General features: G+C 54.3%; 2 protein-coding genes across 3 annotated transcripts in view; both read right to left on the bottom strand.

Annotated features, from left to right (window-relative positions):
- The window catches only part of Plec (plectin), a 68,718-nt gene extending 66,845 nt beyond the window's left edge, over nucleotides 1-1,873 (bottom strand). For both annotated transcript variants that reach the window (XM_023723837.1, XM_004638892.2), the window contains exons 1-2: nucleotides 1,654-1,873; nucleotides 255-453 (exon numbers count right to left, since the gene is read on the bottom strand). In XM_023723837.1, the coding sequence (XP_023579605.1) occupies nucleotides 255-447 (193 nt within the window). In that variant the 5' untranslated portion in view covers nucleotides 448-453; nucleotides 1,654-1,873. The remainder of the gene's footprint in view (nucleotides 1-254; nucleotides 454-1,653) is intronic.
- Nucleotides 1,874-2,165: 292 nt separating this feature from the next.
- On the bottom strand, nucleotides 2,166-9,154 carry Parp10 (poly(ADP-ribose) polymerase family member 10). Its single transcript, XM_004638959.2, has 11 exons — nucleotides 9,074-9,154; nucleotides 8,730-8,908; nucleotides 8,399-8,653; nucleotides 8,090-8,326; nucleotides 7,342-8,006; nucleotides 7,016-7,237; nucleotides 6,805-6,901; nucleotides 5,927-6,595; nucleotides 5,699-5,832; nucleotides 2,815-2,989; nucleotides 2,166-2,737 (listed from the first exon to the last, which is right to left on the bottom strand). The coding sequence occupies exons 2-11, from the start codon at nucleotides 8,902-8,904 to the stop codon at nucleotides 2,391-2,393; spliced, it is 2,976 nt and encodes a 991-aa protein (XP_004639016.2). The 5' UTR covers nucleotides 8,905-8,908; nucleotides 9,074-9,154; the 3' UTR covers nucleotides 2,166-2,390.
- Between the last annotated feature and the right edge of the window lie 3,146 nt (nucleotides 9,155-12,300).

The following is a 12,300-nucleotide window of genomic DNA, read 5'->3' as shown; positions in this document are numbered from 1 at the left end:
TCAGGAAGCCAGCTGTGACGGTTGCAGCAAAAAGCTGGGTTTCTGGCCTTTCACAGCTACCTGGAGCAGACAGCAGGTGGCGCTGTGCTGCCTGCACTCACCTGAGACCTAAGAGGCCCTGCTAGAACTGCAGCTCCTCTCTGCCCTCTCCTACTTCAAATACCTGCACGCAGCACGCAGCACGCAGCAGGTAGTCAATCAACAGTCCCCGGCGTGAGCTAATGAACCAAGCTGACCAGGCCTTTCCACCTTACCTGCAATGCGGATGACAGCCCGCTCCGCAGGGTCCAAGACACTCCCATTGCCTCCAGAGCCACCTCCACTACGCCGGCTCCGCTGAGTTTTCCCAAGGTTCCAAGGCAGTGTGTCCCCAGGGCTGGGGGAGCCACTGCCCCCATTGGAGCCACTTTCAGCCACTGCTCGAACTTCAGAGTCCTCACCCGACATTGCCTTCTGGAGGGAGAGAAGAAGGGTCATACTTGTGCCAGTGAGAAACAGGTACTACACACTGACCCCCTTAGCCTAAACACTGACCCCATTAACCTGGACACTGACCCCCTGCCCCTCCTAGATGTTGACAATTTCTCCCCTCCTCCACATCCAGCCTTCTCAGATACCTGCACAGTGACACTCCTCAAACATTGACCTAAACCCCCCAGGGTATCACCACAATACTGACCACTTCTGCCACTCCACACATTGACTGTCACTCCCTTCACTCAACCACTAACCACCCCTATCACAAGACACTAGTTCCATCCTCCCTGTCAAGTGGTCAAGTGGGAGGGAGGGGACAATTACTTTCACTTGGACACTGACACCAACCCAAACATCTCCCTCTCTCCCAAGCACTCAGACACTGGCTTCCACACTCTGCGTCCCAACGCTGGATTCCCCCTCACCTAATCTTCCAGTCATTCATAAGCAGTGGTATCGCCCCCTACTATCCTGTCCTCAGGAAGGAATCCCACCCCCTAGCCTCAGGAAGGAATCCAACCCCCTGGACGCTGGCACTCTCCCTCCAAGCAATCTCAGTCTGTAGGACTCCCCACCACCCCACCCCACCTCCAGTCCTACACAGTCCCACCTCGATCTCTGCAGAGAAGACCTATAAATAGCTGAAGCCGCAGCGGCGTGGGCCGCAGGAGTGAGGCTGCGGCAAAGCTGAGAGAGAAACCAAGCCGCTGTTCCGGCAGCCCACCCTGCTCCCTGCAGGCGCAGTCAAGGAGCACGCGTCCACAAGCCCTAAGGGCGCTGGCGTGCAAGAGGTGAATGGGGCTCTGTTTCAGCGAGGGTGGGGTGTTGTGGGGCACAATGTGGGCTCTGTGCCTCCTCCCTCAAGCCAAGGGCTGAGGAGGAGAGAGGAGACACGAGCTGAAAGCCCCGCTCCTAAAGGTCCCCTGGCTTCCTTGGGGCGCCTCTGTTCCAGTCCCAAGCCTGGCGCAGCAGCCTTCCCTACCCACACACGCCTGACACTGCCTGTCCGGTTCCGCAATCTCCAGTGCGTTGGAAGGTGCTGTCCTCCGAGAGACCGCAGGATGGCCTGCGACACAGCTCCTAGTTCCGGGTGGGTGACCTGCGACCAAGATCCCACTCCCATCCCGCAGCTCCCGCATCCCGTGCAACGCTCCCTCCCAGCCGGGTCCTACGTGCCTGGCGGCTCCGCTCGCCTCTGCTCTGCCGCTGTAGCCGGACTGCGGGAGCCCGGGAAGCCGCGGAGGCAGCGCGGGCGGGGCGAGCCCGGAGCCCCGCCCCAGTTCGGCCGGGCCCCGACGGAAAGCCGCGCCGTGAAGCACCACCAGGATCCTGCAAGCAAGCAATGCCCGCGTGTCGCGGGGCCGGGAGTCCCTGAGGCCACGGAGCGGCAGTCCACGGCGCAGCTCCGCCGGGGAGCGCCCGCTCTGTGCGAGCACCTCTGTCCGGCGCAGCCTTCTCCCTGTGCGTGCAGGGCGGGCCGGTAGGCAAGGAAACGCCGCTGGGCGAACGTGCGTGCCACCAAGACAGCGTGGGGTCGCCCCGGTGCGTTGAGCCCCGCCCCGCACCCGCAGCCTTGGTCAGCTGTGTGACGCCGCCCCAGCCCCAAGAACAGTTAACCCCGACCCTGCCCGGGACGAAGACCCCATGCCCCAAACGAGGTCGAATTCCGAGTTTGCAGGGCCCTTCCGCCCGGTCTCATGCAGGTTTTATTCAAAGACAGAACTGCGCTCGGCGAGGTTGGGACAAGACGGGCGTGCCCAGCCGGTGCCCCTTCCCGCTGGGCTCTGCTGACCCCTGGTGGTAGGCCCGGCTCAGAAAGGCGCCCGCCCAGTACTCTGGGTCCTCTTGGCCCCGCGAGCTACCGCCAAGAGGGCTGTGCAGAACTGTAATTAGAGGCACAGGCCAGCCCCGAATCAGGTGGCCCGAGAGGGCCCGAAAAGCCCAAGAGGAGTCTCTGGGGAAATGTGGGGCAGGCGCTTGCAGATGATGAGGTGGGTGGGCAGCGCCTGGGTGTCGTGGAAAATGACAAAGATGCTGGGATTGTTGAGGCAGTCCACAGCGCTGTCGTAGCGCAGGAGGGTGTGGCCGGAGGCCCGCAGAGGGGGAGCCCGCAGATTCGGGCGGCCTTGCCCGTAGTCGCCTGTCAGCACCCGTGCCACGAATACCGCCTTGTGGCCATCGTCACTGGGGGGCGAGTATCGGTCCTTCACCGACAGGGAGGCGCGCTTGGCGAAGTACACGCCCTGCCCGTAGAGCGTGCCTGCGGGGTGGGACGGGCAAACACGTCAGAATATTCGGAACGACTGGGCCCCCATCCCTGGCCGGCGCAGGCCTCACCGTTGCGGCCACAGAAGCTGCGATTGAAACCGTGTGCACAGATCTCAGGCACTGCGGACGCCGACGTGCCGTGGTACAAGACCTGCTCTGCAGGGCGCTGCGTGCAGCTCTGCACCAGACGATCCCGGTACAGCTGGTACTGCTGCTCCAGCAGCGGGTGCGACACGCGCTGCACCTGCAAGGTGAGTGGCAGTCAGGGCCACACTATTGGAAGTTCCTCGTTACACCGTCGACTGACATAAGACAGAGCTGAGCTCAGACATCAGGAGTCTTCTGGTGGAAGAATTTAGGATCTCACAGCTTTTTTTTTTTTTTTTTCCTTTTTTTGGTGCCAATTTAAAAAAATTCTAATTAGTTTCTTCAGAAAATGCAAAAGGTACCACATCCATAAAACAAGACTGTTGGAAAGAGTCTAAAAATTAAAAAAGAAATCTCACATTAAGAGTGGGATTGTTGGGCTGGTGAGATGGCTCAAGGCTGGTGAGATGGCTCAGTGGTCTAAAGCGCCAACTTAGAACAAGCTTAGCAAAGCACAGGGACCACGGTTCAATCCCCCAGCACCACATGCCAGCCAGCCCCGCCCCCTGGTGGGCTGAGCTGGCCACACACACACACACACACACACACACACACACACAAATAATTTTTTTAAAAAAAGAGTGGGATTGTTGCTGAGTGTGGTGATGTACACCTATGAATGTACACCTATGATCCCAGCACTTGGGAGACTGAGGCAGAAGATCGCTAAGAGTTCAAAACAAGCCTGGACTACATAGTGAGTTTAGCCTGAACTATATAGCAAGACCTTGTCCCCCCCCCCCAAAAAAAAAAAAAGTAAACAAGAATAGGATTGCTGGGCTGCAGGTTCAGTTTACCAGGTTGGATCTTTAGCACAGCAGGAGGAGAGGAAGAGGAGAAAGAAGAGAAGATTTCTGAGCAAAAATCTGTGGGTTAGCCAGATAATGGATGGTCAAAGTTCGAGACTCAGCCAGAGCGTCTAGACGGAGATAAGGAAATGGTGCGGAGAGCAGAGCTACAGGAAAGGAGGCAGCAGATGAGGAGTGACAGGTGAGTAAGGCGGGTGGAGAAAGCAAGTCTGCGTCGCAGGACCTCCCCCAGGAAACAAGGGACAGGGCCCAGGACACCTGGCCACGCAGTGGAGGACCATTGCTCTGAGCTAGATTTTTTTTTTTCCTCTCCGAATGTCTTCAGGGCAGGTTTGGCTGGCTTGAGTTGTGGGGATCGAACCACAGCAACCTGAGCCTGACTGCTTTGTTGAAGCAGCCACTTAAAGAACTAAGCTAAGAGGCAGGCGCCCCATTGCTCTGAGCTGAAGGCAACATCTCTAGATGGGGAGGAACCAGGAAATGCCCAGAATAGTGATGGGAAAGACATGCCTCTGGAGCCTAACAGGAAACCCTCAACCTTTGAAATGAAGAAATCTTTAGAAGCACACACCAAGGTCCATATCAAAGTGGAAAGAAACCTCACCTTGGATTTCTCACCACCAAAACAAGATGCTCAGAGACTACAGAGATTTTTTTTTTATTTTTCCATTTCCCATATGCCTGACTGCACCAGTCCAGTCCTCTAGTCCTTGTGTCTCACCTCTTTTTTTTTTTAAGACAGGGTCTTGCTATGTAGCTCAGGCTGGCCCTGAACTCACTATGTAGTCCAGGCTTGTTTTGAACTCTCCACAATCCTCTGCCTCTGCCTCCCAAGTGCTGGGATTACAGGCCATTACCACCACGTTTGGCCTCCTCAGCTCTTTTTTCTTAACTTGCCTGGATGGGCTGGGGCTTTAGGGTTTTACTAGGACACCCCACCAATTATTCTAGCCTTTTTTTTTTTAATGTATTTGGTTGTTACAGGGTCTCACTATGCAGCTCAGACTTAGAGTGATCCTCCTGTTTTTCAGCCTCCCTGCTACACTGAGCAGCGCTGGGATTACAGGTGTGCACCACTATGCCTGGACTCTGTGGCCAGCTCAGCCTGCCCTGGGGGCAGGCCTGGGGTGACCGGTGGTGCAGGGGATTGAACCACGTTCCCTGTGCTTGCCTAAGCTTGCCTAAGCAGGCACTTTAGTCCACTGAGCTATCTCACCAGCCCCAATTCCTAGCCTTTTTGGGGAAAATGTCCATGTTCAAAGTTACCAAATTTAGCAAGTTACAACACAGGAAGCCAGGTGTGGTGGCACATGCCTGTATTCCCAGCACTTGGGAAGCTGAGGCAGGAGGATCGCCACAAATTCAAGGTTAGCCTGGGCTACACAGTGAGTTCAATGCCAGCCTGAACTATAGAGTGAGAGCCTGTCTCAAAAATATAAAAAGGAATAAAAGTAAAGTTAGAATATAAGAAAATGGAGGAGGGACTAGGGATGTAGCTCCGTGACAGAGCTCTTGCACAAGGGTTTGCTCTACAGACGTATGCACAGCACACACATATGCACATGAAGAGGCTGCCATGTGAAAGACGGTGCTTGACCTGCTCATCTGACCCCTCTTGGAGGCAGAAGGGACCCAAAACAGAAAAAGGAATCATTTGTGGGGATAAGTAATCCTCATGATGACCACAAGATGGCACCACCGTTCTGTGATCCAGATAAGGATGTGTGGCAGGGAGGCCACATACCCCTCAGGAGGGAGCCTCACTGGGACCTGTCAAACCCCCAGTCCCCCTAACCTCTCTGCTCTTTGATCTTCCCCATCAGACTTTGTGAACGTCCTCTGGGCAGGAACACAGCTGGAGAGCCCCGGGGCTCCCTCCTCACCAGGTCAGCTTCCAGCCTGTCTACACGGAGCACTCCTGGCCAGGTGACCCTGATGCAGGGGAACGTAACAGTCCACAGGGAACCATGAGGCCAATGAGCAGGGTGTGGACTCACCCGGATGATGCAGATTCTGCTATGGGCAGCATCCAAGGTGTTGTAGAAGGCCTGCACCACTTCCTGGAACTCCATGCTACTCTCTGCCAAGTTCTCCAGTCTTCCCAAGGGCTCCTTCAGCCTCTGCTCTGGCACTAACAGATGAGGAAAGAAGCAGCAGGGCCATGCCTGGGCACTAGCCCAGTAGCCACCATCCAGCCCACACCCCAGCCCAAGGCTCAGACTCACAGGTAGTGCCTGAAACCCCAAAGGGGAAGGCCAAACTTTGATCTGTTGGGCCAGCAAGAAGTGCATTTAAGTGACGGGCTGCACGGGCAGGCTGGGCCCCAAAGCCACGAAGAAGAATACTGTCATCATGCAGGGCAACACTCACACCATGGCACCGTTCCAGGGGAGCACACAGTTCTGCAGGCAGCTCACGGCCCTGAAGCCTCACTGTCTCTTGCTGGAGCTGTTCCTCCAAGGCAGCCTCTAGTGCCCTGTCCAACTCCTCCACATCCTGCTCAAAAGGCACATGTACCACCAGCTGGGGCCCATTACCAGAACTGCCACCCAGGGGCTCTTCTGCCTCCAACAGGGGCTGCTCCAAGAGAGAGAAGGCCAGGGCTCGCCTTAGTGTGGCAGCTTCCTTCTGCTCAGCCACTTGGTTCTGAGACTCCAGCGAGCGGTGGAGGGCCAGCTGCAGTGCAGCCTCTTCCTGCAACTGCTCGAGCTCAGGTGTATCACTGTTAGGTGCCACAGGCTCCTCCTCAGCTCCAAGTATGGGTGTTTTCTTCCCCAGCTCTGAAGTTTCTGCACCCTCTTGTTGCTCCTCAGAATTCTCCTCATGCAGCCCCGGGAGCTGCTGGTGCTCCGAATTAAGGCTCTCCAAGGTGGCAAGCATCTCTTGGACTTCCTCTAGGGACAGAGAAAGACCAGTGGGTCATGGAGCAAGCCCAGCCAGAGTAGCACTGAAAAACAGAATGAGTTAGATGAAAGATGAAATGAGTTTAGGGGCATAGAGGAAGCCTGGAAAGGGTCTCTAGACAAGTAAGAGTGCAAAGTGAGATGGAGGGTGAGATCAAGAAAGGACCACAGGACATTCTGGAGTCTCAGGGGAGCCATACCCAGGTTCACGTTCTCCTGGTCAGCACCTATACTCTCTGAGGACCACGGGGCATGACTGTGTGCAGAGAGGACCTGAAGATCCTCAGTGGGATCCACCTGTGGGGAGAGGATGTCGGGGTCATCAGCCTCTGGATAAGGGTTGAGGAGGCATCTGGGGCTGGAAGGCTGAGATGTACAAAAGGAGAGGGGTGGGCAAAACTCCACCTCTACCTCTTCAGGGTTTGTGTCCATGGTGGCACTGGCCAGATGCTCTGTCCCAAAGACACACTGGAACTGAGCCTCTAGGCCCCGAAGAAGTCGCTGTCCCTCTGTCCCCAGCAGGAATCTGGCACTGCCTGGGTGTCTCAGGCTCAGCCTGTGGCAGCTAATGCTGCCCAGCAGACTCTGTAGCAACTCCTGGGCCCCTTGGCATGGGGTCTGGGCTCCACAGAGCTACAGGAGAGTGGCAGAGGAACAGTTTGTAAGTTCAGAATATAGTGAAAGTGTGAGGCCCCTGTGGAAGAAGAGCCCAAAAAGAATTCTCAGTAGTGACTCACCCGAAAGCCTGTCACATCCATTCCTTCAAGTGGGAAGAGAGCAACATCCCCCAAGCTGGCAAGAAGATCCTCGTGATAAAGTTGCAGGAAGCGCATCGCCCCTGGCTCCATTGACAACACCATGTCCACCAGGCCCTCCTGCTCTACCAGCCCCACATTCCCTGGGCCTTCCAACCCAGCCTTCTCTGGAGAATTTGGGGTGATCTCCACTTGACTCCCCAGCCCTTCCTGCCCTGATGGGCTCATGGCAACTCCCAACATGCCCTCCTGCTCTAGCAGACCCAAGAGTCCTGTGTCCTCCATCTCCAGCAGCCCTACAGGCCCCTGGTTCACGAGCCCCTCTTGCTCCAGAGAATTCACGGTTCCCAAGTCAGCTAGCATGACCTGTCCTGAAGATCCCTTAGGACTTTTGCTCATCAAGGATCCCAATTGCTCTGCTGCCTCCCCAGAGTTGACAGTCATAGCCCCTGCACCCTTCGGGGCCCCTGCCAGCCCTCCATCCTCCAGGAGGGCATGGTCCACAGCTCCAGGTTCCATCATGGATGGGAGGTTCCCTCCAGCAGTGCCCTCAGTGAGCTCCTCGGGTTCCAGGACTTCATAGTGGGGGACCAGGGTCAGCTCTGAGCCTTGCAGACAGTGGTCCCGCTGCAACACCCGCTCAGCCACTTGGAGGAAGGAAGAGGACAGAAAGTCCATCAGGCTTCTGTGGGAGGGGGAGGGTCCCACTGGGTCTGTTCAGTTGACTCACCCTGCCAGTGCTGGAAGGAGACGACAGTGCCCAGCTGCCTAGGCAGGCTGCGAAGGCCCTCCAGGGCCCCACCACCACTGCGACGTTCGTTCTCCAAGTATAACTCCAGGAGCAGCAAGTCCACAGGTGGGCTGGCCCCTACCACACGCACTTCTCGAGCCTGGGGCACTCGGGCCACGGACACAGAGGCCCTGTCCAGACCCATATTCAGAGCCTGCTCCTCTAGGATCCGGAATTCTGTGGAAAATGTACAGGTAGGCTTTGGGCATTGTTCCTAATCAGCGCTTCAGCTCTGATCCCACCTCTTACCTGCTTCAGAAAGAGGCATGGGCAGCTGGACCAGGGTCCTATCAGGCCTAGGGCTGGCCAGGGCACGGCAGGGCCACACTGGGTGTCCCATGGCACACAACAGGGCCTGAACATGCTGCTCCAGATGCTGGGCTGTGGTGCCAGCTGGCACTCCCTGGAGGAGCAGACGTGTAGAGGCCCACGGTGGGGCTGGCCGCAGACGTAGGCAGGCACCTTGCAGCTGATGTTCTGCCTGGGCCAATACCCTCAAAGCATCTGTGAGCACAGGTGAGTTATGAGGGCTGTTGTGGCATCAAGGAACCCAGGCTGCCCCCTCTGCCCATCCTCTCACCTGCGGATTGTTGAAAGGTGAGGATGCCCCCATGGCCAAGTCTCTGCCAGCTCAACACAGGCCCTCCACCACAGCGTCGGCGGTTCTCAAAGTAAAGCGTGAGCAGCTCATCTGGCATGTCAAGGGGCAGCCCTTGGACCTCCACCGCCACCCTTGGCTCCTCCTCAGTCATCATTACCCTGAAATGGAACATCAGAGTAGGGAAGAGGCCTACTGCTCCACTTCCTCTAGGGCCGACTGGGTCTGTCCCCTGACCGGAGTACCTCACCTACTCCCTCCCAGAGCACTTGTCTGTGTCTCCTGGGTGCCACCCCATTGTGGGCACCCCCACATTCCACACTTACACTTTCCCTGCCACCTAGGCCTTCAGCAGGGACTAGGTGCCTGCCTTCATTGTTGTCTGGGATCGGACAGGAAAACAAAAGTGAAACTGACTTGAAGAAAGCAGGGAGGGAGGGGCCGGGCCTGAGGCCCTGGTTTCTGTGACCTAGACGCTTCCTCTCCAGCTGAAATCTCAATCTCAGCCCACCAGGAGGTGATACCCAGGCAGACCCCTCAGAGCCCTCCCACCAACCTAGTCACTGGCCCTCTAGTGCCTGCTCCAGCCCCTGTTTGGGCAGGTTGGACGGGAGTGCCCTCTGATTGTCCTCTACTTCTCAGGCCTTTTCATGTGGTCTGAAAACGGCCAACTACCTTTCCCACTAAATGAATCAAGGGGGCTTGAGTAACTGCTCCTCATGTAGGGTCTTCAGGCCTCTGTCAGCATGACCAACATCGGATTTCCAGGTCTGCCTTGGCCGAGGCTGGCCTTTGACTCCTTGCCAAGATGATAAGATAGGTATACTACTAATTTCTTTTACTTTATTGAAAAGTTCGTGTTAATATTGTTTGGACAATTAAATGCCTATATCTTGTACTCTGAGTAACTAACTTAAAGGTAACAATATTCAATGTATTAACAATTGTTACCTTCCTATTATTTTGAATTTTTTCTCTTAAAAGAAAGAAACAAAGAAGGTCACCAGGATACCAAGCCTCCTACATAAGTGCTGAGGGTAGGCAGCTTCAGCCCTGACCCAAAGACCTCCATCTCCCCAAGCCAGGTTTGGGTTAGAGGGTGGCTCCTCGTTCTCTCGGCTCCCTCCAGCCTCACTGCCACCTGCCTTGCCCATCTGCACTGTTGTCCTTGCCCTCATCGTGACCAATCACAGAAGTGCAGGCCCTGTGCTGACAGGCTTAGATCCAGTAATCCTCCTGGGTGGCACCCAGGAGAAATGGAGGAACAGTCAGAGTTCAGGGCACTGCTGGGCTCGCTCCCAGCCAGGCTTAAGCCAGTAGAGTCCACCTTAGCACACACTCCCCGCCCCAGCCTCGGAGCCCTTTGGCTTCCAGACTTTCCACGGTTGTGTTCACTGCTGCCCTCTGCCCCTGGTGTTTCTCCGCCCGGCCTGGACCCCAGCTCAGCCCACCCCCTCAGCCCTGCACACCTGGCACCTCCAATGCCGAAGAAGACAAATTCTCGTGCCCTTCACCTGATACTCCATGGAAGCATGATTCATGTTTTGTTTTGTTTTTTTCTGAATTGGACAAGGACTTGAAATCTAGTTTTGCTAAAAACTGTAACTCTTCACATGTGCCTCTAGATGCTCAATAGGTAACTAAAAGAACGAAGAGTGACTGTCATGTTATAGCTCTGGGTCAAATCCTTCTCAGTTCCCTAGGTATAGGTATGGTAGTCATATAGAGAATGTTTCTAAAAATTGGCCAAAAAGGTGCTTTGTTTTTGTTTGAAGTGCTGGGCATTGAACCCAGGACCTTTACAATGAGCTGCTTTCCCAGCCTTTTTTTCTTATCTTTTTGTTGGTTTTTCTTTTTCTGAGACAGGGTCTTGCTCTGGAATTCAGAATAGCCTTGAACTCAGTATGTAGGTCTTCAGATTTGTAGCAATTCTGCCAAATGCTGGGATTCCAGATATGCACCACCACACCCAGCATTTATTTTTTATTTTGAGCTGGCTTCTCACTAGGTTGCCTGGTCAGGATTCAAATTTGTGATTGCTGAGTCAGAACTCAAACTTGCGATTCTCTTGCCTCACTCTCCCAAAGTGAAAACAAGCCTTTTAGCCTTTCGCTTACCCAGCCTACCTTATCATCCTTCAAGATTAAGAACACCCACACCCTGAGGTCTCCACTGCCCTGAACTTGAATTCCAACAGAGCCTCCCACAGCTGAGACTGCCCAGTCATGAGGATTTCTTTCATGGAAATCAAATTGCCGAGTCCTAAGGTATCCTCTAGAGCTACTAAACGAAACTAAGATAATGATCAACCAGACCTAAGCCTACCACAAGCACCTCATAAAATTGGCACCTTTCTTCATCAGATTGCACCCCCTCTAGCCATTGTTAGGAGTCCTTTCTGTTGAATATTTTCTCTTGCCTTCCTATTAAAGTTTTGCCTATATATTAACCATATCTATTTTTTCTTTCAGCATGAGGAATTTGAACTCAGGACTTTGTGCTTGCCAGCCAGGTGCTTGTGCCACTGAGCTATCTCCCCGGCCTATCGCTGGTATTTCTTGCTTGATGAGTAACCTATCTTTTTAACTTTTCCATGCCACTCCCATGCATCTCCATGGTGAACAGAGCAGAATGAGCCTTTTAAAGTGGCACCAATACCAGTTCTAGTGGTGCACGCCTGTAACCACGCCTAGAATCTCAGCACTTAAGAGGCTGAGGCAGGAGGATCATTGCAAGTTCGAGACCAGCCTGGGCTACAAAGTGAGCTCAAGATCAGCCCGAACTGCGTAGCAAGATCTTGACTGAAAACAAAAACAGGGCCAGGGAGATGGCTCAGTGGAATAAGGGTTTCCCTGGCAAGCACAAGGGCCTGAGTTCAATCCCCGGTTCCACAAAAAATAAATAAATAAATAAATAAATAAACAAAAAGAACCAGAAACAACCTTGCACCAATGGGTGCTACAGGTCTCAGGGTTGATAATAGTAAAAACTAAAGTTCTTTTAGGGCCTGCCTGGCTCCACCAGCCCCAGTTCCCTCTCTGCCCCATGCACACATCCTGATGCTCAGTAGGCTCAGCATCTCACTCTTCATCCACAGCTATAAACTCAGGATACATGACCTGGCCTTCCCACACAGCCATTTGGCTTTCCTTTCCCCATTATCTTCTCACCTGCCCTTAGTGGAAGATTTAACATGAGGCTAAAAATCCCAAAGAGCCTCCCACTTACCCAGCCTTCCCACCACATCTTTTATGTTTTGTTTTGGTTTTGCTCTATTTTGAGAGGGTCTCGCTATACACTTCAGGTATAGGTATGGTAGTCAACTAACTGAACTCACTATGGCAGGCCAGGCTGGCCTCAAAACCAGGGCAACCCTCCTGCCTCAGCCTCCCAAGTGCTGGTATTACAGGCATGCACCACCACACCCAGCCAGCCCAGCCCTTTCTGCAGCTCTACACTCAACTTTGTATTTCTTTTCTTTTCTTTTTCTTTTTTTTTTTTTTTTGCGGAACCGGGGATTGAACTCAGATCCTTGCATTTGCTGGTCAAGCGC

The sequence above is a fragment of the Octodon degus genome, unplaced genomic scaffold, assembly GCF_000260255.1.
Source record: "Octodon degus isolate 3935 unplaced genomic scaffold, OctDeg1.0 scaffold00104, whole genome shotgun sequence".
Lineage (NCBI taxonomy): Eukaryota > Metazoa > Chordata > Mammalia > Rodentia > Octodontidae > Octodon > Octodon degus.
This window is presented reverse-complemented; position numbering and strand designations above follow the sequence as displayed.